The sequence below is a fragment of the Pistacia vera genome, unplaced genomic scaffold (genome assembly GCF_008641045.1).
Source record: "Pistacia vera cultivar Batoury unplaced genomic scaffold, PisVer_v2 Contig227, whole genome shotgun sequence".
NCBI classification, from domain to species: Eukaryota; Viridiplantae; Streptophyta; class Magnoliopsida; order Sapindales; family Anacardiaceae; genus Pistacia; species Pistacia vera.
This window is the reverse complement of record NW_022196032.1, coordinates 1,484,873-1,509,561: the sequence shown is the minus strand read 5'-3', so window position 1 is coordinate 1,509,561 and position 24,689 is coordinate 1,484,873. Positions and strand designations below refer to the sequence as shown.

The following is a 24,689-nucleotide window of genomic DNA, read 5'->3' as shown; positions in this document are numbered from 1 at the left end:
TATCTAATACTTTACAACCTTTCGGCTGCATACGTTGATCTAATTCTGCTCCTAATTGCAGATGATGTATTTGGAAGAATCATCGCTTATCAAATGGGATTACTCCAGTTCATTGTTGTAAGAATCATCGCTTTTGGAAGAATTAGAGCAGGAGTTGATTGTGGGTGTGTGATTGTACAAAACGAAAATATTGTGGGGGTGTACCTATCAAAATTTAAAACATGAGTGAACAGTATGGGTACTCGTGGGTCCACTCATACCGGTATAGGATAGGGTCCGAGTCTAATTTTTAGAGCCTATTTAGATCGACTTGTTTTATGTTCATACCCGACCCACCCGTCCGTTTTGCCAAGTCTACTAATTGTCAAAGTAACATCAAAACTAGGGAAGTTATTCGAATAAGAGTGTTGTTATTCAAGCCCTAATAATTAGTTAGGTAAGCCCATATTAGTAATAAATTCTAGTTATAATTTAATAGTGATTTTAAATTACATAAATCACCCTTAAATATATTTTAATTTCTTTTACAAAACCTTTTCACTCAAGTTTCATTAACCTAAATCTAGTTCCTACAATTTTTAATTAACTTATTAATTCCAAACTTGAAGCAATACACCTATGTGTTGGGTCTTTTTAAGTTGGTTCCATTGTTCTTACTTAGATCATTATTTTGAGTTGGGTCTTTTTCATCAATTTCAATTACTTTGTTTCTCAATTGGTTTATGAATTTGTTTGTTATGTTTTATAGCTATAATGAATTTAGAGTGCCATCTACAATAAGTATTTGATAAAGAATGGTTGATCAAAAAAAATTCGTATGTATTTGAAGGAGATTTATGAAACACCTTGGCCCAACTGTCAAATATTATCTGTTTTGGGCCTCGGGATGGGCACATTCCTTGCCCCAGCCCGAACGAGACAGGGATTCTCCGAATAAATTAGGAGCGGTTTTGGCATAAAAGCAATCCTCGATTTCAGAGACGAGGTTAATCTTTCCCCCACCCCAAAATGTCTCCACCCAACCCCACCCCAACTCTATATTGTATCATATGCATTATACATTATACATAATATGCTATTATCCGTAATTTTATGTGAATACATAATATATATGTTATATATGTATAATGAATCATTTGATATTTTTATTTATTACAATAAATCAATAAAATCATTATAAATGTTATTTTCCTAGATTATAAACTCTGAAATTAAATTGATTTAATCAAATTAAGATTGAAAATCTAACTTGAACTAGTAAAACTATATTTTTAATGCATATATGTTTGGTATTATTTCATTCATGTAATATATTATTATCATCCACTATTATTCTTTTTAAAGTTATTATTTCTCTCCTGCAAATTGGTCAATTATAGATTATAATGTTTTGGTTAAAATTTTAAAATCGAAATTACTTAAAGTTATTATTTTTTATTTGTTAATTGAAATTATTTAAATTATGACATCTCACGTCGCTTGAAAATGAGAGGGTTAAGCTAATTAAATAGCATGTGGTTTCACAACCTATTAGACGCGTGTTGGGCATAACCCAAAGGCAAAATCGTGAAGACCAGGAAGAGCAAGGCCCAAAGGAAGCAAACAATATTTGACAGTGAGGCTTCGAATAAATATACGTTATAAAATTTTCTCAGCCAAAATGGGCTGATTCATTTCGGATTGGGTCTCATCTAATCCAACAAAATGGGCTGGGCCAACCCACCTGGCCCATTCACAAACTCTAACTAAGGACAGAAACACAAGTTAAAGTGAACTCCAAACTAAAGTTAACCATGTCAACTGCTACAATTGCATTAACCAGACAACATCGTAGAATTGAGCGTCAGCACGCCACTCTTCACATGTGCCAAACTCTCAGTCAATACTTATTATCCTTTCTTCCATCCATCATTCACAATCCCAACAGATCCCAGTTGAGTGAAAGCAAAGCCATTCTCATTCTCTGAGAATGGCTAACGATGAAAGCTTTAGGCACTCCCTGGATCAGCTTCCTCCGGCTGTCTTGTGTACCATCATCACCAAGCTTGATGTGGCTTCGATCTGCTCCGTTGCTGCCACGTGTTCTACGTTCAAGGACTGTGTTTCTCAGATCCTCTCTTTTCTCTCCGTCTTCCAGATTCTTGTAAGTTTTGCAATGTTCTTCTTCAAGCTCTTTGTGATCAAGTTTGCTCTTTTTATTTTTAGTCGGTTTATTTATGTGGATTGTTTTTGTTTGTTTGACAAATTAAAGCATGTGTGAGCAAATCCCTGAAGTTTATTTGAATGTTTGATGAAAAATGTAAAGGAAAAGTTAAATTTTTTACTTTTGCGTAATTGGTAGTTGTGGTTTTGTTTTATAATTGAGGAGAAATTTCGAGATAGTCTACCCAGATGAATGGATAATATTTTAGTGTTTTTCCCTTCTCCATTTTTTTATACGGGTTGCTTTTGTTTATTTGTTTTTCTGACNACTCTCAGTCAATACTTATTATCCTTTCTTCCATCCATCATTCACAATCCCAACACACTCCAGTTGAGTGAAAGCAAAGCCATTCTCATTCTCTGAGAATGGCTAACGATGAAAGCTTTAGGTACTCCCTGGATCAGCTTCCTCCGGCTGCCTTGTGTACCATCATCACCAAGCTTGATGTGGCTTCGATCTGCTCCGTTGCTGCCACGTGTTCTACGTCCAAGGACTGGGTTTCTCAGATCCTCTCTTTTCTCTCCGTCTTCCAGATTCTTGTAAGTTTTGCAATGTTCTTCTTCAAGCTCTTTTGTGATCAAGTTTGCTCTTTTTATTTTTAGTCGGTTTATTTATGTGGATTGTTTTTGTTTGTTTGATAAATTAAAGCATGTGTGAGCAAATCCCTGAAGTTTATTTGAATGTTTGATGAGAAATGTAAAGGAAAAGTTAAATTTTTTACTTTTGCGTAATTGGTAGTTGTGGTTTTGTGTTATAATTGAGGAGAAATTTCAAGATAGTCTACCCAGATGAATGGATAATATTTTAGTGTTTTTCCCTTCTCCATTTTTTTATACGGGTTGCTTTTGTTTATTTGTTTTTCTGACGAATGAAGTATGCGTTAGCAAACCCCAGGAGTTTTGGTATATTACGATGAGAAATGTAAGGGGATAACCAAATTTTGACTTTTGAGTAATAGAAAATTTAAGATTGTCAATCTATATGGATTGTGTTAGGTTAGGGCTGTTATGCTATTATATTCATTTATTGAAATAAGGAAATGGGAAAGTGATTTGGTTCTGAAGTGTTTGTTTGTGGATTTATGTTGAAGGATGTTGCACCGTCAATGGAAATTATGAGGCCTTTGTTACCACCAAATCCTTTTCTTAGGAGCCTAAAGGTTGATTGTGGAAAACTTGATGATTCAGCCATTGATTTTATGCTTCGCCCTTCGCTGCACGAGCTTTGTCTTTACAATTGCACAGATTTTAGTGGGAAATTGCTATGTGAAATTGGAGGCAAATGCAAGGATCTCAGGTATATCATTTATGTATTCGCTTTTACCCGTATAATGCTAGTTACATGCTATACATATATGTGATTGAGAACATATAATTTCATAGTAAAGTGATTGTGTTTATTTGTATATAATCGGCAACATTATTGGATTCTATGTCAAATTTCCTTCAGGTCTCTGTGCTTGGGCTCAGTTGCTGAAAAATGGGGGCGATCTATTCATATTTCTGACTTGGAGGAGTTGCTCAAAAATTGCACTCAGTTAGAAGTAAGGCTTAGTTTTTAAAACAAATAGGAAAGAGTGTATTGAAAAATATATAAGGAAATGTTTTGGTGGATATTTTACATGGATCAGTTGATCTCAGAGCCATTTAATGTGGTTTATTCATTGAAATTTATCGGCCTCCGATATGCGGCTTTAATCTATTTCAAAAGGGAAGCAAATTGTTACTGTGTATACTGATAATTGGGAATCTGTTGTTATTAAGTCTTCCTCTTCTTCTTTGTTATCGTTTATACTTCACATCCAATAACGGTCTTTGATCAGGTAGCCATGTTTGTATTTACATGATAATTATGACTCACATTAATAGTGTGTGGATGAAAGTTGTAATATAGAAATGTACAATCATTTCATAGACTTTAACTTAAATTTTTAAACACTTTTGTTACATGTATAATATGTTTCTATTGGCGATCTGGTATTGGCTCTAAACTTTTGATAGGGTAGAGAAAATGAATGACAGTTTTCTGTCGAAATAGCTGTTTAGTTTGGGCTTTTTCCTTGGGTGGGGGGAAGTATACTATGAAGCAACACTGTGCTTGGTTATTTCAAGTTCTAGGCTGATCTAAATTTATCATATTGAAGCTTAAGTTGATTAGATTACCTCACTGAACCCTTTATTTACCATAGTTTGTACAAACATTCATGAACTTGAAGGAATGGTAATGATTAAGAGTGGTTCAAGTTGGATGGACTATGTGGCTGGTTTCCTCCTTGGCCATGGGCCTTTATCAAATGAATGATAGATAGCAGCTCTGTGCATATTATCTAATATGTAAGGATTCTACTTACTGAAGTTTCCTAAAACCTATGTAGCTGATGTTTTCTATTTTCTTCTGTATTATTTTTTTCAGTCTTTTTTGTTTTTATGTTTTCTTTGACGTTTTGAAACTGTCCAATACATGCAATCTGATGTTTATTTTTATTGTTTTGGTAGGCATTGATGCTAATGTTTGACATCTCAATATTTCTTCGTCATAATTTTGCTCGAGTTTGGGCTTTAGCTTCATCAAAACTCACATCACTTGAGATTGGCTACATATCTGCTGTTATGGTGACTGAATTGCTTAGCCCAAATTTGGGACCCCGTCCATCACCAAATAATATCCAAGCACCCATACTGCCAAGCATTCAGAAATTGTGCCTTCAAGTAGACTATATTACTGATACTATGGTTAGTACAATATCACAAGGTCTCAGCTCATTAACATATTTGGATCTTCGGGATGCACCTCTCATAGAACCAAGAATCACATTTGACCTCACCAACTGTGGCCTCCAGGAACTTAATCCACATGGGAAATTGAAACACCTCTCACTCATACGGAGCCAGGAATTCATCTTTACCTATTTTAAACGAGTTAATGATCTTGGCATTCTTTTAATGGCTGATAAGTGTGCAAAGATGGAAAGCATTTGTCTTGGTGGCTTTTGTCGTGTTACAGACACAGGTTTTAAGACGTTATTGCATTCTTGCTGTAACCTATACAAGCTTAGAGTGTCTCATGGGACCCAGTTAACCGATCTGGTTTTCCATGACATCACTGCAACCTCACTGTCATTAACACATGTTAGCTTGAGATGGTGTTATCTTCTAACCAACAATGCAATAAGAAATTTGGCAACCAACATAGCTCTTAAAGCTCTTGACTTGAGAGATTGCAGAAGCCTTGGGGATGAAGCCCTCCAAGCAATCAGCTTCCTTCCTCAATTGAGAATCTTGTTGTTGGACGGATCTGATATAACTGATGTGGGTATGTCATATTTAAGATATGGAGTCATAGGTTCATTAATTTCCTTGTCTGTTAGAGGGTGCAAGAGGCTTACAGACAAATGCATCTCTGCTCTTTTTGACGGCTCTTCTAAACTGCAGTTGCAAGAATTGGACCTATCAAATCTTCCCTACCTATCAGATAATGGAATTCTGGCACTTGCAAAAAGTCGGGTACCAATTTCTGAACTCCGGATGCGACAATGTCCACTGATAGGTGACACCTCAATCATGGCTTTAGCGTCAATGCAGGTTGATGACAATAGCTGGTATGGTAGTAACTTACGGTTGTTGGACCTTTACAACTGTGGTGGCATTACACAACTTGCATTCAGGTGGTTGAAGAAACCTTACTTTCCAAGGTTGAGATGGTTGGGAGTGACAGGGAGTGTAAATAGAGACATTGTGGATGCTTTAGCTAGAAATAGACCATTCTTGCATGTTGCGTGGCGTGGTGAGGAGCTGGCGGTTGACCAGTGGGATAATTCTGATGGTTTGTACATGCATGACTACGATGAGGTGGATGAACTTGAACAGTGGCTTCTGGAAGGAGGAGAGTTAGACATCGTTGATGAAGAGATGGCAGATGCTGAACTGATGGATTGATCTTCCAAGGCAAGGTTTCACTCTGTGTATATATATATATGTGTGTGTGTGTGTGTGTGTGTGTGTGTGTTTGCTTTTAAATTGTTTGCTAGTTGGGAACATGCAAAAATTTGTAACTATTTTTAACTCAAAACCTGTGGTTGTAATTTAGAAACTATGATATTTGTCTTAAAACTCTAATGTAGTCCAACAAAATGATGGATTTGAACCACATTTCTCATAGGATTTGGTTGCACTTCTTGTGGGAATTGTATTAAGTAAACATCAAATTCTATTGTAACTTCGATTATTCTCCGATTTCTGGCTGATTTCAGATATATAGAATTCATTCTTCCCCTTACTCGGAAGTTCAACGTCAATTAGTGAACGCTGTGAAAGACACAAGGCCACCAACTTACGGTAGATATAGATTAGTTTTATGAGGTGTCAACTCATAGATTAGTTTTTGAGTAATTGACAAAGTTTCAATTTTTATATTAAAGGTTGCACTAGCTAACGATGGTGTAGAACATAAGAAATGGAAAGATTTCGTTGTTTTGGAAATTTCCCAAAAAGCCAATCATAGGTTATTCACTCCATTGGAACAATAGAGTCGTTATGCTCATTACTAAACTTGTTGAAGAGATGAAATAGAACCAAGGTATATCTTTTTTATCAGAGGTTGAATCGACCATCAGAAGAAGAATTAGGTCAAAGATTAAGATACATTTGGGAGAATCAAACTTCCATCGAAGAGAAGCAAATGAAAGGCTTTCATAAAAATTCTCATGGAATCGAGAATGAAGTTTTGATTTTGTACATGCCAGATCATGACAAGGGAATTAAGTGATTGAGTGGGGGAGAATGTACGTGATTAGGTTGAGAATAATGCAATCTCCTATTAAACAAAAATAGGTTCTCTTTAGCATATAAAGCATTCAACTCATGACATATGACATGGATCTCGGTCTCAAAAACTGTTGTAAGATTCTCCAAAGAAAAGCTAGTTGACCCATAGTCACAAATCACATATTCAAAATATGCAGAAGAATAATAGGAATGTCAAAGTTTGTGGAGACAAGTGGTAGTGAATGCAGTTTCCAGGTTACATTATCTTGTATCTCAATGTACAATGTGTTTTGCGTAATGGAAGTTGATAAATGGTCTGGTGATCCTGAGTTCTTGGTGGCATGCCCACCAAGTATTGTTCTCTTAATGCTTCTTGACGGCATCCACAATTGAGTCTCATTTTGACCTTTACCCCTTCCTGGGTGCCCAAGATAGCGATGTTGTCCCCTCCCATTTGCACCCCCATTATCTTCCTTCTCTCGTTACCCATGATTTTGCTATCCACCTGTCAAACTTTCCTCAAATTCATCCTCATGAATTTGAACAAACAACTCTTTGCTTGGAAATTACAATTTTGTCCTCAGGTTTGACTTAAAGTAAGAGTAAATGACTATTTCCCACCCAAGGTTTGTCTTAATGACACTTTCCTATCCAAAAAGTTCAAAATATCAATGTTATGAAAACCAGACTGGTCCCACTGTTGATCGGCCTCTTTTCCGGTCAGAAATTTCAAGTTCACTATTTACCAAAATCTCTAATTTGATCACTGGCAAACAAAGGGTTACCAAGTGTTAGAGTTAAAGGGTTTTTGTAGAATGGAGGTCAGTGGTTCATGGGATAGTGTTGGATTGAATTTTGGATGCCGAAATAAGCCTGAATTTGGCCAGAAAATTCAACCCAATATGGGAGTCACGGTCTGCGAATGGGGGGCTATCAAGTGCCAAGGTTAGAGGGGTTTTGTAAAATGGAGGTCGGTGGTTTAGGTGGTGGTGTTTGATTGAATTTTAAAAGTCGTAATAAGCCATAATTTGGCCGAAAAAATCAACCCAATCACGGCGGTGTTTGCGAGTCGCGACTAGCGAATAGAAGGCTGCCAAGTTTTGGGGTTAGAGGGGTTTTGTAGAGTGGAGGACGGTGGTTCAGATGGTGGTGTCGGATTGAATTTTGGCCGTTGGAATCAACTGAATTTTGGTCGTCGAAATCAATTGAAATTTGGCTGAAAAGTCAAAACACAAATAGATCGTAGGGGTGTATTTGCTATATTTCAAACCTGTAGGGACTAAAAGTTTTAGGGGCATTTTTGTAAGATTTTTAGCTTTTTGGACCACTAGTTAAACCAGTGGTTTAACCGGTCAAACCACGAACCAGGGCCTTGATCGGGTCAAGGCTCGGTCTAGTTTTCAGAACATTGGAAAATATCACTTTCCTAGCCAAAGTTAATATTTCATTACTATCCAAAGTCAATTTCTGCGGCGAAAACTTTCTCCTTCACCACAATTTGAACCTTTGGTCTTCTCTTTATAAAACCTTTCTCACTCCAATACTTGATTTCTCATCGATTGTCGATCGCCATAAAGCTAGAGTTTTCTGTTCTCAACTGATTTTCAACTAATTTCGACGATGAATATTCAATCGATCGCTACCATTTGATCCACCGGCCTCAACTCTAAAAACTCCTTCTTACCTTGGCTCCTAGTAACTTGTCAAACGCCAACTGAGAAACTGAAGTCTATTTTGGGTATTGACGGAATATAAACTCTGGGTGGGAAAATAGTATTTTGAAACTTTTTGGATGGAAAAATGTCATTATGGCAAACCTTGAGTACTCTTATGGTGCTTTTGGTTAGGGTTGTAGGAAGATAAATCCGGTAATCTATTTTTTATTTCGAACATTCTCATATTTGGTTAGCAATTAATAAAATATTTCGATAATATTGCAAAACCAATAGTATTTACTGTAGGTGATAAAGGGGGTAATCATATTACTATCTCAAAGTGTGTTATTTTTTTATTACCAAGGTAATTTTAGTTTTGTTCATGTTTTACCCTTAATTAATAACCATTTCAAACACAAATGCTCTCATATGTCTACCAAATAACAATTAGCCCAATTGTGCAAAATGACTTCTATAACCTCATAAATTAATTTTTTGGACGAAAATGCGCCATAATACATGTTACCATTTTACCCCTAAATAATTAATTTTTTTGACATTAATGCCTTTGTTATGAAAACTATTTACATGAATACCATCAAAAACATCCCAACTACTCAAGATGACTGTTGGCCATTAGCCACCACCGCCATCATCGTCAACAGTTGTTGGAACGGCCACAACTTGTTAGATATGGCCAGTTGTGCACCGATTTGTTCATTTTCGGCTAGATTCAATTGGTCGTGCATTGTTCCGGTGATTGATGGTAGTGGCTAACGATCAGCAGTCGTCTTGGGTGGTCAGGGCTATTTTATTAAATTTTAAACTTTTATTGTGGTTCGGATGTTTTAGTTAAATTCTCAAATATGAGGGGCTAAAAAAATAATCTAAATAATAATAATAATATTTAAAAAGAATGGCAATTCAGTAAATCGCTCTCCCATAATTTTTTTATTACTCCAAACCAAACATATTAATTATTTATACCTATTAATCTAACCAAATATATATAATGTAACATTCTCAAAACTAAACGCACTAGGGGGCGTTTGAATCATATAATGTCTTATTATAGGGGAATATTATGTTAACGGAAAGAAAGATCACCTTGAAGATTATTAGGAATGTTTAGAAAATGTGTTTGGTTGATTTGAATAAATTAGTGAATATCTTTGGTTTGAAGGATACATGGGTGGGTATGTTATATAGATTACTAATTGCTCTCATTTTTAATATTAATATAATAATATTTTTTATTATTATTTTTTGAATCATTTTTTAACTCCCTACATTTGAAATTTTGCTAAAACACCCCAGTCATAAAAAACTTTAATTTGTAGCAAAATCACCCTCACCCCAAGCCACTGTCGACAGCCAACCACCACTGCTGGCCATTGCTGACAGTCGAGGAATGGTGCATACTGGCCGTATATGGCCTCTCGTACACCAACAAAGCCAGAAATGGTCATGGGTCATTAATCCATGGTCAGAAAATAGCCAGATCTATGGCCATTTCACAGCTAGATCTATGGCTATTTCACAGACACATTTTTGGTGGTAAAGCGACCATAGAAACGGCGCATGACTGGTCAGATCCTGCCAATCGTGCACCATTACAGCAACTAACACCAGCAACCAGCAGTGGTCTTGGGTGGCTAGGGGTATTTTGTTCACTTTTGAACTTTTTTTGTGGCTAGGGTGTTTTAGCTAATTTCTCAAATGTAGGGAGGTTGGGGTAATTGTTATTTGGTAGACATTTGAAGGTAATTGTGTCTGAAATAGTTTTTAGTTAAGGGCAAAATTGGTAGAAAAATCAGATTATCCCGATAATGTTTTAATAACACTCATTAACAAGGTAATAAGATTACCCTTCACATTACCAATAGTAAACACTATTTACAATAAAAGATTACTGTAATATTTTATTACGTACAAACCAAATACCAGAATCTTGTAAAATAAACGAAGATTATTCTTATTATCTTATATTCTCCGGATCCAAACGCCTGTTAAAGTAATGCTCTTATACTACTTATCTCATCATCCTGTATCGAGATCCAAAGTTCAAACCAAAGCTGAAATCTCAACTTTACATAGGTAGTGATGAGAGTAAGATTGAATGAAGATAACCACGTCCAGAGGTTAATTAAATCCAATATGTCGATATCTTTTCCCACCTTAATAAGCTAGGGCTAATATGATTAATTTATTTCATGAAAAATATGGTAAGATTCGACAGGTCATCAGACATATAAGTTATAACATCAATTGTAGAGTGAAGATGTAAACAAGTAATAAAAGAAAAAACCTTATCCTATAACAAAATTGACTTTGAGAGAATTTAATATTTTTTTATTATTTATTTATCAAAACGTTTTTTAATATAATTTTATTTTATCAAAACGTTTTTTAATGTAAGTTTATATTTTATATTTAACTACAGTAGTTGATTGAAACAGAAAATTACATGAAAAAAGATAATGTCATTTTCAATACTGATATAACAAACATTGAAGGAGCAATTTTCAATATTTTCTTCCCTCGGTCCACTCTAATATAATGTCAATGTTTCTCTTATTTATATTATTTTATTTTCATTTAACAATATCTTTTAAAAATATATTTTTTTTCAAAAATATACTTCAATTGCTTCTCAATCTTTGATAATATGTTATTATGTATGTAAACATGAGTAATACTACACCATTGATAATATGTATCCTTCAATAAAAATTTATCTTTAATTCTGTAAATATGATATTTTTCTAATAAAAAAGTTGTTAAATCTGTTTTATGAGAATTATATTTAAATATTATTAGATATAATAAAATTATTAAAATAATGGTTTATGTAACATAATTTGCATGTGTACAAGGAAACTATAGGAATTCAAAACCAAATTGAAAGTTCGGTGTTTGGTTTACTATTTTTTCTTACGAGCAAAGGCTTTTCCAGAATCGGTCGGATTTGATGGTTTTCCTTTTCTAATTGACAAGTTAATTTTCTCTAAAGTTTTATCTGACAACTCTCTGCCAGCTCACCTGCCACCTCATCATAGACCCCACAAGTCGTTGAGCCTCCTAGGAGTTAGGTAGGAACTGCTGATTCTTGTCTAGTTGAATCTCCACTCTCCACGTTGGCATTTGACCCGACCGTGACTCACCTGCATGTCATATGCCACCCCCACTGGCCACTGGGCCACCCACTCATGCCTTCTTTGTTCCCCCCCTTATCTTTTGACCAATTTCAACCAACGTGGCTCAATTTAGTTTTTTTTTTTTTTATAATTTTAAATTTATTATAAATGAGTCCCATTTTTTAAAAATTACATTTTAAATAAATAAAAACACTTAAAATATTTTTGTTTATTAATTTATTATAACATAAATTCTAATATTTAATATAATGTCATATAAATTATATAAAAATGGTAATGCCAGCGGCGACCACCCGCCGCTTCGCTGGCAATGTCCGCTTAAAACAAACTTATCCTCACCCGCCTCTTAGACACCTCGAAAGGCCAGTTTGCCGCGTCATCCACCCATATCTATCCACGTGCAAGCCATGTCAATCATTTTGGATTAGCTCCATCTCACCTCGCCGCTCAGGCCACTCAATCTAAAACTAAAACCAAGTGTGGTTTATTCCTTTTAAGGATGCGAATCCTCTGCTTGCTACTCTGGGTCAACTTCTTTCTCACTCCTTCTCCGCTCGACACGTCATAAATACGGAGCCGGGTCTCCCCTTCCTTTCTTCCATCCCATCATCATGTGACGCTTAATTTTGTAATTAACTAATCTAATCCCGAATTACGTGACTTAATTGTTTTTTATTTATTTAATTAAGTTAATCCCGAATCCCGTGTATCAGGACTTCCGTTTATTGGCCAGTTAAAATCAATTTTCTTTGCGGAATATAGAAGCCGTTACACCGTTACTCCCAGCGACACAATGTTGTCAGATCTAGCTATTATTTTTGCCTTGTTTAATTCAATTAATTACACTCCTTTTCAGGGATTAGTTTACTAATCTATTATTTTTGCATGTTTATCTTGTGAGCATCTAGGTATCTTCCGTTAACTTATACCATTTTTTTTTAATTTATCATACCTTCAAACTTTCAACCATGTTTAGTTACTAATTTGACCATTTATATGTAAAAACATATTCTCCGAATATTACTTAAAATTAAGTAATAAATTACCATAGAACCTCTATATAATGGTGCCTTATATAGAATAATTTTCATATAATCATAAAAAAAAATTATCCAAATAAACTTCACTTTGTAATAAGTTATAATTTTTCTAAGTCTCGTCTTAAGAAACTTGTCTCTAGATTCTCTACATAGTAATAATTATATGTATATTGCAAAATAGATACACTGCGTTATATTAAAAGAATAAGATAAAGTAAAATATTTATCTAAGTTACAGGTATGTAATAACTAACCAGCATGAACACATTTTTATTAAAGTCAAAGTATTTATAAACACTTAAGCATGTTTAGGGCTTCTAGGCACAAAACTATGTCTATCTCTCTTATCAATGTCTATACCTTAAATTTGACATGCTCTATTAATTAATTATTAATATAGTGCAACTGGTATAGAGGTATGTTATGCCTAAAAAATCATACTGATGTTAGCACTACCTAAAAGACAAAGTGTATTAGCTGTCAAAACTCAAAAACACTCACTACGTTGAGTTCAAAAGTGTATATATGAGCATCTCTCTTTATGAAAAAGGGGTTATACATATGAAAGTTAGGCAAACGTTTGAGCTTTATTATTTTTTTCTGTAAACAAAACATTTCTCTATTTTTGTATATCTTATAGGCAATATCAGAAAAATAATCAGAAAATAATAAAATAACAGTGAATATAGGATTCGCTTTAAGCATTCGAACCATTATAAAAATCCCTCTTATCAGTCTTTTATTTATGTTTCTATAAACATATATCATCTCTGCTCTATATACAACTCTCACAATCAATCACATGTAATTTTTAAGATCTGTTTAGCATTTTGCATGTACGAGGTCGTTGATGTTAAAATCAAGTATCAACAAAGTAAAATATGCACTAAGATAATTAAATGAAAATAATAATTTTTGTAACTTCACCTCTATGAGGTTATAACCTCCTCATAATTATAAAATTAGTTTAGTCCTATCATTATAACTATAGAAAAGTTGCACCATCAACACATGTTTAAATCATGCATATTTTCTTGTTCGGTGTAGTGCGTTTTATTTTTCAGAAAATAAAAAGTTTGAATCCGAAAATATACATGGTCACAGCAACATTAATGGAAGAGGTAAGGTTAAGAAGAAGAAGATGAAGCCAAGTGGCAAAATGATAGTGAAATGCAATAAGATAGCGACTCTGATTTTTCATTTTTTTTTCCTCAATTGGGGTGGGAATCCAAACATTATGGAAATTAAAATGTCACATTTTTTTTTTTTTCTNACCATTCTACCCTCATTTCTCTTCAATGACATCACCCCTTACACTTAATAATGGCCACATCTCGAAATACATGTAAATTGACCATTTTACCCTTCCATTCAAAAAAAGAAAATTACTTGAAAAGTAAATTTCATACCTTAAGGCATTGGAATAATAACGCGGGGTTTACAGTTGTTCATATGCAGAAACGAACGATGGTCAAGAAGGGATCCATTGACTCGGAAATATAGGATCAAGAGTATCGCTGACTCCATTCGGATTCGAGTTCTTGGACGAACGCCGATAAATGTCAAAAATCAGAATCTCTGGTCAGAGTCTATTATTAGTCATACGAAAGCAAGTTCGTGATGATAAGTTCCAGACATATTGATCGGCGATTCGGTAGAAGATCGAGTTTAGGATTTTGACGTTCCATGAATCTGTACTCGATTAAGATATATCAACAGAGGGACTTTACCTGCATGGTACATATGATCTGAAAAGGGTTTGATGAAGTATTTCTTCATCGTGGTTTAGGTACTATGACACATTGCTAAATGTTTACCATAGTCATTGGGCCTTCGGATAGGTTCCTGGATTCATCCAAAACCGGCTCACGGCTAATCCATGATGGACCTACATGGTCACACCAATAGCCTTGAGAAGTTAGAGAAGGATAAGAGAGAGAAATGATTATCCGAAGAGGGCTAGCACCTTCCAAGGGTAATGACATGATTTTTATGGTAATAGTTACATAGAAAATTATTTGTGACATTTTAAAGGTTAAAATGGTCAAACAATAATTAATTGTATTTAATTATTATATCTTAAAGCCTTAAGATAAATTAGATGAACTAAAATAACCTTTTAATAGTTAAAGGGCAAAAGGGTAAACTTATGGGTTGTTAATAGGGGTGAGCACGGGTAGCGGGTAGAACCGGAACTGGGGGTAAGAATCGGAACCGGAACCGGAACCTACCCAGAACCTGCACTATACGGGTAGGTTCCGGTTCCAATTTTTTGGAACCGCTACTGTGCGGTTCCGGTTCCGGTTCTTACCCTCGGAGGAACCAGAACCGGAACCAGAACCTGTAAAAAGGGTACCCTGTTTGGAACCTGTTTGGAACCTGTTTTGGAACCTGTTTGGAACCTGTTTTGGAACCTGTTTGGAACCTGTTTTGGAACCTATTTTGGAACCTGTTTGGAACCTGTTTTGGAACCTGTTTGGAACCTGTTTTGGAACCTGTTTTGGAACCTGTTTGGAACCTGTTTTGGAACCTGTTTTTGGAACCTGTTTAGAACCTATTTTGGAACCTGGACTATAATGAAAAATTTGTGAAATGTAAATAATGGGGAGTTTCTATTATTTTACATATAAAAAATTTAAAATAGTAAAAGTTAAATTTTAGAATAACCTAATTAAATAAATATACGAATACAATTATACTTATTACATAAAATTACACCATATTAAAAGCTTTAATATATTATAATACATTAATATTAAAGTTTTGATCAATTAAGTGAATAATTGAATTATGATCCAATTAAAAGTGTTTTACATTTTTAATGTTATTAAAAGAATTATTTTGAAAAAATATATTTTATTGAGTAATATATATTAGTTATTTACTTCAATTATTAAGTTCTAAGTATATCTATAATAAATTAGTAATTAATTAATTATATATGATAAATTGATAAACATTAATAAATTTAATTCAGTTAAATATCATGTTTAATCAATTATAACATTACATTATAGTTAAATGATTACTTAATTAATTATATTTTATAACTTACTTAATGATTTAGTATAATTAATTATAGCATTACATTAATTGATTACTACTAATTAATTGACTTTATTATAAACATAGTACAAACTTAATTAATGATTAAAAATTTATTAATTATAATTTACATTAAAAATTTATAATATGATTATTAATAGTTAATTCACTATAATATTACATTTAGTATGATTATATTAATTATAACATTACATAATTAATAATTACTTAATTGATTATGAGTTATGATATTATGTTTTAAACATTAGTATTATTAATTTGCTACATAAACATTAGCACAATACTTAATAAATGATAAGAAATTTAATTATTATAACATTACCTTATAAACATTTCATTATAAACATTAATTAAACATTACATTATAGTTAAATAATTACTCAATTAAATTATAATATTATTATATACATTATATATATGATCATTTACTTAATTATAGCATTACATAGTTAAATGATTACATAATTACATAATTAGTTATGAATTTTAACATTACATTATAACATTAGTAATTTACTAATTTACTTATTATTACATTACTAATTAAACGATTAAAAATTTAATAATTATACATTACCTTATATATTTATAATATAATTACTTAATCAATTATAACATTCTATTATAATATTAGTATATTAATCAAATGATTTGAAATTTAATTAATTATAATATTAATTATAGATTATAGTATGATTATTAATTCATTATAACTTACATTATCTATTATAGTATGATCATATAATTAATATAACATTACATAATTAATAATTACTTAATTGATTATGAGTTATGATTTATATTTTAAACATTAGTAATTACTAATTTACTATATAAACATTAGCACAATACTAATTGAATGATAAGAAATTTAATTATTATAACATTATCTTATAACATTTCATTATAAACATTAATTAAGCATTACATTATAGTTAATAATATACTCAATTAAATTATAATATATAATATTACATTATATTATGATTACTTACTTAATTATAGCATTATATAGTTAAATGATTACATAATTACTTAATTAGTTATGAATTTATAACATTACATTATAACATGTATTAATCACTATCTATTACATTACTTAATTAAACGATTAAAAATTTATTAATTATAACATTACTTTATATATTTGTAATATGATTACTTAATCAATTATAACATTCCATTATAAACATTAGTATATTAATTAAATGATTTGAAATTTGATTAATTATAATATTAAATTATAGATTTGTGTATGATTACTTAATTCATTATACATACATTATACTATTATAGTATGATCATATAATTAATATAACATTCATAATTAAATTTACTTAATTGATTATGAGTTATGATATATATTTTAAACATTAGTAATTACTAATTTACTACTAAACATTAGCACAATACTAATAAATGATAAGAAATTTAATAATTATAAGATTACCTTAAAACATTAATTAGCATTACATTATAGTTAAATAATACTCAATTAAATTATAATATTATTATATTACATTATATTATTGCACTTTACTTAATTATAGCATTATATAGTTAAATGATACATAATTACTTAATTAGTTATGAATTATAACATTACATTTAAACATTAGTAATCTACTAACTATTACATTACTTAATTAAACGATTAAAAATTTAATTATATAACATTACTTTATTATTTGTAATATGATTACTAATCAATTATAACATTCCATTATAAACATTAGTATATTAATTAATGATTTGAAATTTGATTAATTATATATTAAATTATAGATTTGTAGATGATTACTTAATTCATTATACATTACATTATACTATTATAGTATGATCATATAATTAATATAAAACATTACATTAAATAATTACTTAATTGATTATGAGTTATGATTTATTTTAAACATTAGTAATTACTAATTTACTACATAACATTAGCACAATATTTAATTAAATGATAAGAAATTTAATTAATTATAACATTACCTTATAAACATTAATTAAGCATTACATTAAGTTAAATAATTACTCAATTAATTATAATATTATTTTTACATTATATTATAATTACTACTTAATTATAACATTATAGTTAATGATTACATAATTACTTAATTAGTTATGAATTATAACATTACATTATAAACATTAGTAATTTACTATACTATTACATTACTTAATTAAACGATTAAAAATTTATTAATTTAACATTACTTATATATTTGTAATATGATTACTTAATCAATTATAACATTCCATTATAAACATTAGTATATTAATTAAATGATTTGAAATTAATTAATTATAATATTAAATTATAGATTTGTAGTATGATTACTTAATTCATTATAACATTACATTATACTATTATAGTATGATCATATATTAATATACATTACATAATTAAATGATTACTTAATTGATTATGACATTATATTATAAACATTAGTAATTTACTAATTTGCACAATATTTAATCGAATTATTATAATTTTATTAATTATAACATTATATTATAAATTTATGGTATGATTTTTAATTAATTATAACATTCTATTATAAACAATATTATAATACTTAATTAATGATAACAATTTAATTAATTATATATTACATTATAATTAATATATATTACTTAGTTAATTATAACATTACAATTTACATTGTAGTATGATCACTTATTTAATTATAACATTACTTGTTTCTAATATTAATTTACTAATTATATTTGGTATATTATAAATACCCAATTAACCAATTATAACATTAAATTTATAAATTTATAAACATTATAATTTATTAACTTCTCAAATAGACCCCTGGCAAATGGCAATGTTGTAATTAGTATTAAGAATTGTTGTTTGTTTAAATGATTTTGGTGAAGTTATTTTATGTGAATTGTGATGAATAATTGTTTGTGTTTTGGTTTGATTGACGAATTTTATGTGAATTGTGATGAATTGATTGAATCAAGCGTTGCTTAGAGATTACAGGTTATGAGTTACATTGGACACAAATGAATGATACGAAAATTTGTTAGGGGTGTATTGTAAACTTATAGGTATTTTTGTTATTTTTTAAACTAATAGGGGGGTAATTGATTTTTTACAGGGTACCCTGGAAAGGAACCGGAACCTGCATTTTAGGTTCCGGTTCCTTGAATTGAAGAACCTGTACTGTGCGGTTCCGGTTCCGGTTCCTTTTTTTGGGAACCTGTACTGTGCGGTTCCGGTTCCGGTTCCCCGAAAAAGTGCAGGGTACCCGGAACCGCTCACCCCTAGTTGTTAATGTAAACTAGTTTAGTTTATATGAGCCCTTGAATAATATTGATTATTCAAAAGGCAAATTAATAAATGCTTGGGGTCCTTTTAGAATAAGATTTTATTAGGGCATGCAAGTGAAAAACAACTAATTACAAAATGACCCATGTATATATAAATGCAAATGGTTTCATTTTAGGTTACGGGTTCATTTTGTTCACTCAAAAGAAAAACAAGCTCTCTCTCTCTTAGGTTCGGCCACTCTCTCATTCTCTCAAGGTGGTGTTAAAGTGTAGAGGATTCATACTTTTGAATCTTGGCTTCATCAAACCTAAGCACTAGGAGAAGGTATAATGTTTTTATGCTTTATTTGCGTTTTTTTTTAATCCTATTAATCCATATCTTTACATGCATGTCTTGTTTACATGCTTCCAATCAACATTTTCCGTCACCTCTTCATGGTTCTTACATTATTAACACCAAGGGGTGGGCAGCGATCAATTGAGGGTGGGGGTGAGTGGGAGGGGAAGGGGAAGGGGGCATTGGAAAGTGGCTAGAAGTGGTCAGCAGTCAGGTTAGGGATTTTGAAACAGTGGACAGGGGTAACCCTACCCGAAGAAGGCCCCAAGTCTTGCTCTGACCGATCAAACCGACTGAGCCGGGCTAGGCTGAGTTTTAGAACATTGGTGCAATTAGTGTAAAATGTAGTCAATCTTGTATTAGATTTTCACAGTGAGAAAGGAAAAGGACATTATGAAGCATTGCATTGATCTTGTTATACAATGCTAGATGTGAGGTATTTACAATTTTATGCTTCCGCATGTTAATAATTATTTCCTACATTTAGATTAGTGGTATGGTTGTACAAGGGAATTTCTCTTAAATCTAGTAAGTGTTAAGTGAGAAAAAACAAATCCTCAGTGTTTTAAGAAATGAAATGTAAAAGTACGTCTTAAGAGTTCTCTTCTAATTGTATCTCTTCACCTTAATTCTGTTGTATTTTTGAGTTGAAATCTTTCTTGTGCTTTTTCTGTTCAAAAATAGAAAAGCGTTACTTTTTAGTTAGTTTGTGAGACGGAAGAGAATGGATGAAGTGGGGAAATGAAATGAAATTTGTAAATGAAGCTATAAATATTTGAGGGTAGTTTAGTCTCCAACTAGTTCTATAAACAATATGAAGGGAATTAATTAATCCATCAATCTAAATAAATGAAACACTGAATGTATACATTTTTATTTTTTCATATTGGAGTTTGATTCACCAAACTGGTCGGCTCCTCTGTGGCCATAATCTGTCTCTTGTTTTAATTAATAAAGGGTTTTAATTAAAGTAACATAAAAAGACCGTAACTAAAGATTGCAAGTTACAAATCATCAAAAACCTCATAAATAGAGATTGTGTAAGTCAAGGAATATTGATTTAGCAATGTTAGAAGATTAAATTGCCGTTACCAATATAATGACATGAATGAAAACTTCATTCTCGATTCTACGAGAATTTTTATGAATTATGAAAGTCTTTTGTTTGCTTCTCTGAGAAGGAAGTTTTATTTTTCTAAAATGTATCCTTATTTTTTGTCCAATTCTTCTTTTGATGATCGATCCAACCTTTGATAAAAAAATATAAATTTTGATTCTGTTTCATCTCTTTGACAAGTTTAATAATAAGCATAATGGTCCTATTGCTCCAATTGAGGGAAGACCCTATGCTAGTTTTTGATGAATTTCCAATTGAACAATTTCAACAAAATCTTTCAATTTCTTATTGCACCTCTATCTGTGAAAAAAATAATTGATATGCCCATAATTAACACTGAAAAGATGGCAAAATGAAATGATTATCCGTTTGTTTTAGGGATGTTCGGTTCCGGGTACACTTTTTGAAGGAATCGGAAGTGACGGTTTCTTGAAATTTGGAACCAGAACCAGAACCTGTAACAACGGTTCTGGTTCTGGTTCCGGTTCTGGGTACCCTGTAAAATTCATGAGCCCCCAAAAGTTTTTAAAATGCAAAAAAAAAACCCTTAAAAACTTACAAATACCCCCCACCTGGCACTTGTTAACAAAAATAAAATTACAAATTATAGATTCAAAATTACAAGCTCCATTATTTTGTAAAGGTAGATTCTCAAAAGTCAAACAAATTTATTTTAAATGTTATGAAATATAGATATAAATGTATTCACATTACTTTTTCTACAAAAGTTTTTATTAACCCCCCTAATATTTAATTTTATTTTATATTAGTCTCGATTCCTGGTTCCTGGTTCCGGTTCCTGTTCCCGTTCCCGTTCCTAACTATAGGAACCAGAACCGGAACCGCACAATAACGGCTCCAAAAATTTGGAACCGGAACCTACCCATTGACGATTGGTTCTGGGTAGGAACCAGAGCCAAACCTAGGGTACCCGCCGGTTCCGGTTCCAACCGGTTCTTTTGAACACCCCTAGTTTGTTTCCCTATTTATCACTATTCTATCCATATTCCAAATACAAATACACGTTTGTTTCCCTATTTTCAAAATCCTATCTTAAATTAAGAAACTTTTAAACCCCCTAGGTTTGTTAATTGACAAAAACAACCCCAACAAAAAAAATTATAAATTAACAAAAACACCCCCACTCATCTATAGTTGCTAGATTCCGGCAATCACCGTCGGTGGTGACCAGAATCTATCACAACGGCACACTACTAGCCGAAAATCGCTGTTAATATGCCAATCTAACCGTAATTAACGGCCATTTCTTTGGCCGTCAGATCTAGCCTTTTTTGGCTGTCGACGACTAAATGTGGCGATAGATATGGCCTTTTCTGGCCAGATCCATGGTGGATCTAGCCGGAAAAGGCCGGCCGGTTGTGCACCGTAATGCTAGATTCTGGCGGTGGTGGCCGGAATTTGACACTGTGGGTGGATGTGGGTGTTTTTGTCATTTTATAAAATTTATATATATTAGGGTGTTTAGTTAAATTAACAAACCTAGAGATTTTTTTTTATTTTTTAAATTTTACCTCGTAATACTCACCCAACTCTACCTATTAATAATATTTTAAAAATACTACTCAAAATATTAAAACAAACACACTAGCTAGTTTCACAGTTGGATATACATATAAAATAATCATTTAATTAGTTATAAATTATTACATGACACATGACTGCACGTTTTATTAAATAGAAATGCTCTTCACTTTGATCGTGGTGCACACCAATCGATTTCACTGAAAGGTTTCCGTTATTGATTACTGGTATATTATTGCCTAAAAATTCAAACGCAAGACTTTTCTTCTTTGTTTATTGAATATCAAATTTGTATTTCACTCACTATTCTATCAATTATTGAAGATGAAGATAGCAACAAATATAGCTGCATTTGCTCTAGCCCTTGGGCTTATTTTTGTTAGGGAGAACAACATTTTTCCACCCAAGGTTTGGCAAAATGACACTTTCCCACCCTCCGTCAGATTCTGTCAGTGTTTGTTGTTAATAGTTGACTGAAAAGACAAGAATACTCTTAAATATTTGACTTTATAATTTTTATTATTTTTTCATATCAACAGTCAATTACCAATATACCCATTCTTTAAATATGAAATTATTAATATGTTCTCAACTATATATGATATTTAAATCACCAATTTATCCTTCCTATTTTTTTAATTAAAAATAATGTTTTAAATGAATGAAGTTACCGTTGGAATTTTAAAAATTTAAAACCTGTAGAATTCCCAATTTAATTTGTCCTTATAATTGTTGCAGCCCTAAACTTGCATTTATATTTAAAATTTGTCAATTTAAACCCAAATAAAATTATGTATTAGCATTACTAATATCGGAAATATAAGAATCCAAATTGTAAAATTGTAATGCATGTGTATATATAAGAAAATTTTGTCAATTGAACCCAATAAGAATAGGGATTTTGATACAAAGAAAACAGCTTTTACAAACTTAGTGCAAAGATTAAAAAAAAATAGTACTGTAGAATTAATAAAGAAGCAAAAATGTAAAACCAAGTAACCACAAATTACAAAAATTATAGAAAGGAAGCTTTACCTTATAGGTCAGGAGATTTAATTTCTATAATGATTTTTGGCGATGATTACATGACACTCAAGCTTGCAACATGTTAAATATATTTTTCTCTTCTAACTAATTGCTTACAAAAGTGGTCCTGGAAATATTTTTGCCACCAAAATTGTAAATTCTTAGAATACTTCAATCTTCTTGCCTTCATGATGTCTCTATCTTTCTAACATCAGCTTTATACTTAAAATCATCACTGGAATGATACATACGCAAAAAAATACACTATTCTTTAATATTCTGTCCATTGAATATAGAACATCAAAGTAACTGCCAAACAAGGCAAAATTTGTAATTGATCCTATCAAAATAACCATCCATTCAAATAGAGAATATCAAAGTAACCACCAAACAAGGTAAAATTTGTGACCTATCCCATCAAAATATCCATCAAACAAGATAAAATTTGTAACTGATCCCATCAAAATAACCATCAATGCAATAGAGAATATCAAAATAACCATGCAAAATTTGTGGTACATAAATATTAATGTTTCGCTGGTATATCTTTGCTGAACCAGGTTTCTTTAATATTTTATTAAAGAAAACTGGACATAATCATACATGGTAAATTACCTCCAATTTTGCACAAATGAGACAAAGAGAAAACAAAAATAATTAATATATTTCAAGTCAAATCTCATCAAACTCTCTACTATTTCCTACCGTCTATAACCTATAGCTCACTTTCTCTACTTCCCAAAAAATCTTCACGTCCCATCACTCTTTTCTTCATCAAGAAACCAACTCCGAGCTTTCCAGCTCTTTCTCAAACACTCAAAATAGGTCGCACCAAGTTATCCCAGTATCTTATATATTTTCTAAACAAATAATCATCGGTTCTAGATAAGTCATTGAGTAAATATATTTAAAGTCTTAAAAGACAAGCAAATTAATCCTCTTTGAACAGCTTTGGAGGTAATATATTAGTCTTCAAATGGAAGACAAGTGAAGATGATCACAATTTTCAACCAATGGTATTACAAACTTAAATGTTTCAATTTAATAAAATTAAAATAACACAACATTGTTATCTAGTAAAATAACACAAGAACAAAACCAAAAACACACAACAATTTTATTTTAACCTAAAACAAAAATAAAAGAAGAAGATTACCTGAAACAAAAACAAAAGAAAAAGAAGCCAATATGTGTATCCTTACCAGGTACGATGAGCAGAAAAAGGGTTATGAGGAGAAAATGCTTCAGTTTTAGAGAGGTCGCAGTAGTTTCAGTTTTAGAGAGCGGAGAGAGAGAGTTATGATAGAACAGGGAGAAAAGACACACAACTTTGTGTTCTTTTTTATTTATTTCACAGTCAACTTTAATGGACATGGTTTTGATTTTCGTGGCTTGATATAGATTGACTATATTGCCCTTCTTCAAAAAAGAAAACACTAACAAAACTGACGGAGGGTGGGAAAGTGTCATTTTGAAACTTGACGAGTGGAAAAG

General features: G+C 31.6%; 1 protein-coding gene across 2 annotated transcripts; it reads left to right on the top strand.

Annotated features, from left to right (window-relative positions):
- The first annotated feature begins 1,814 nt into the window (after positions 1-1,814).
- On the top strand, positions 1,815-6,478 carry LOC116131007 (F-box/LRR-repeat protein 10). Of its 2 annotated transcripts, none has more exons than XM_031416674.1 (4): positions 1,815-2,143; positions 3,294-3,499; positions 3,653-3,746; positions 4,699-6,478. In XM_031416674.1, the coding sequence occupies exons 1-4, from the start codon at positions 1,970-1,972 to the stop codon at positions 6,136-6,138; spliced, it is 1,914 nt and encodes a 637-aa protein (XP_031272534.1). In that variant the 5' UTR covers positions 1,815-1,969; the 3' UTR covers positions 6,139-6,478. The 2 variants fall into 2 exon arrangements, with proteins under 2 accessions (XP_031272534.1, XP_031272533.1); XM_031416673.1 differs by lacking the exon at positions 1,815-2,143 and adding an exon at positions 2,477-2,742.
- The last annotated feature ends 18,211 nt before the right edge of the window (positions 6,479-24,689 follow it).

Excerpts from the sequence above, each read along its gene's own strand:
- LOC116131007 (XM_031416674.1), top strand. The coding sequence starts at position 1,970 with ATGGCTAACGATGAAAGCTTTAGGCACTCCCTGGATCAGCTTCCTCCG. Across the intron at positions 2,144-3,293 it reads TCTCCGTCTTCCAGATTCTT|GATGTTGCACCGTCAATGGA; the intron begins GTAAGTTTTGCA and ends TTTATGTTGAAG. Across the intron at positions 3,500-3,652 it reads GGCAAATGCAAGGATCTCAG|GTCTCTGTGCTTGGGCTCAG; the intron begins GTATATCATTTA and ends AATTTCCTTCAG.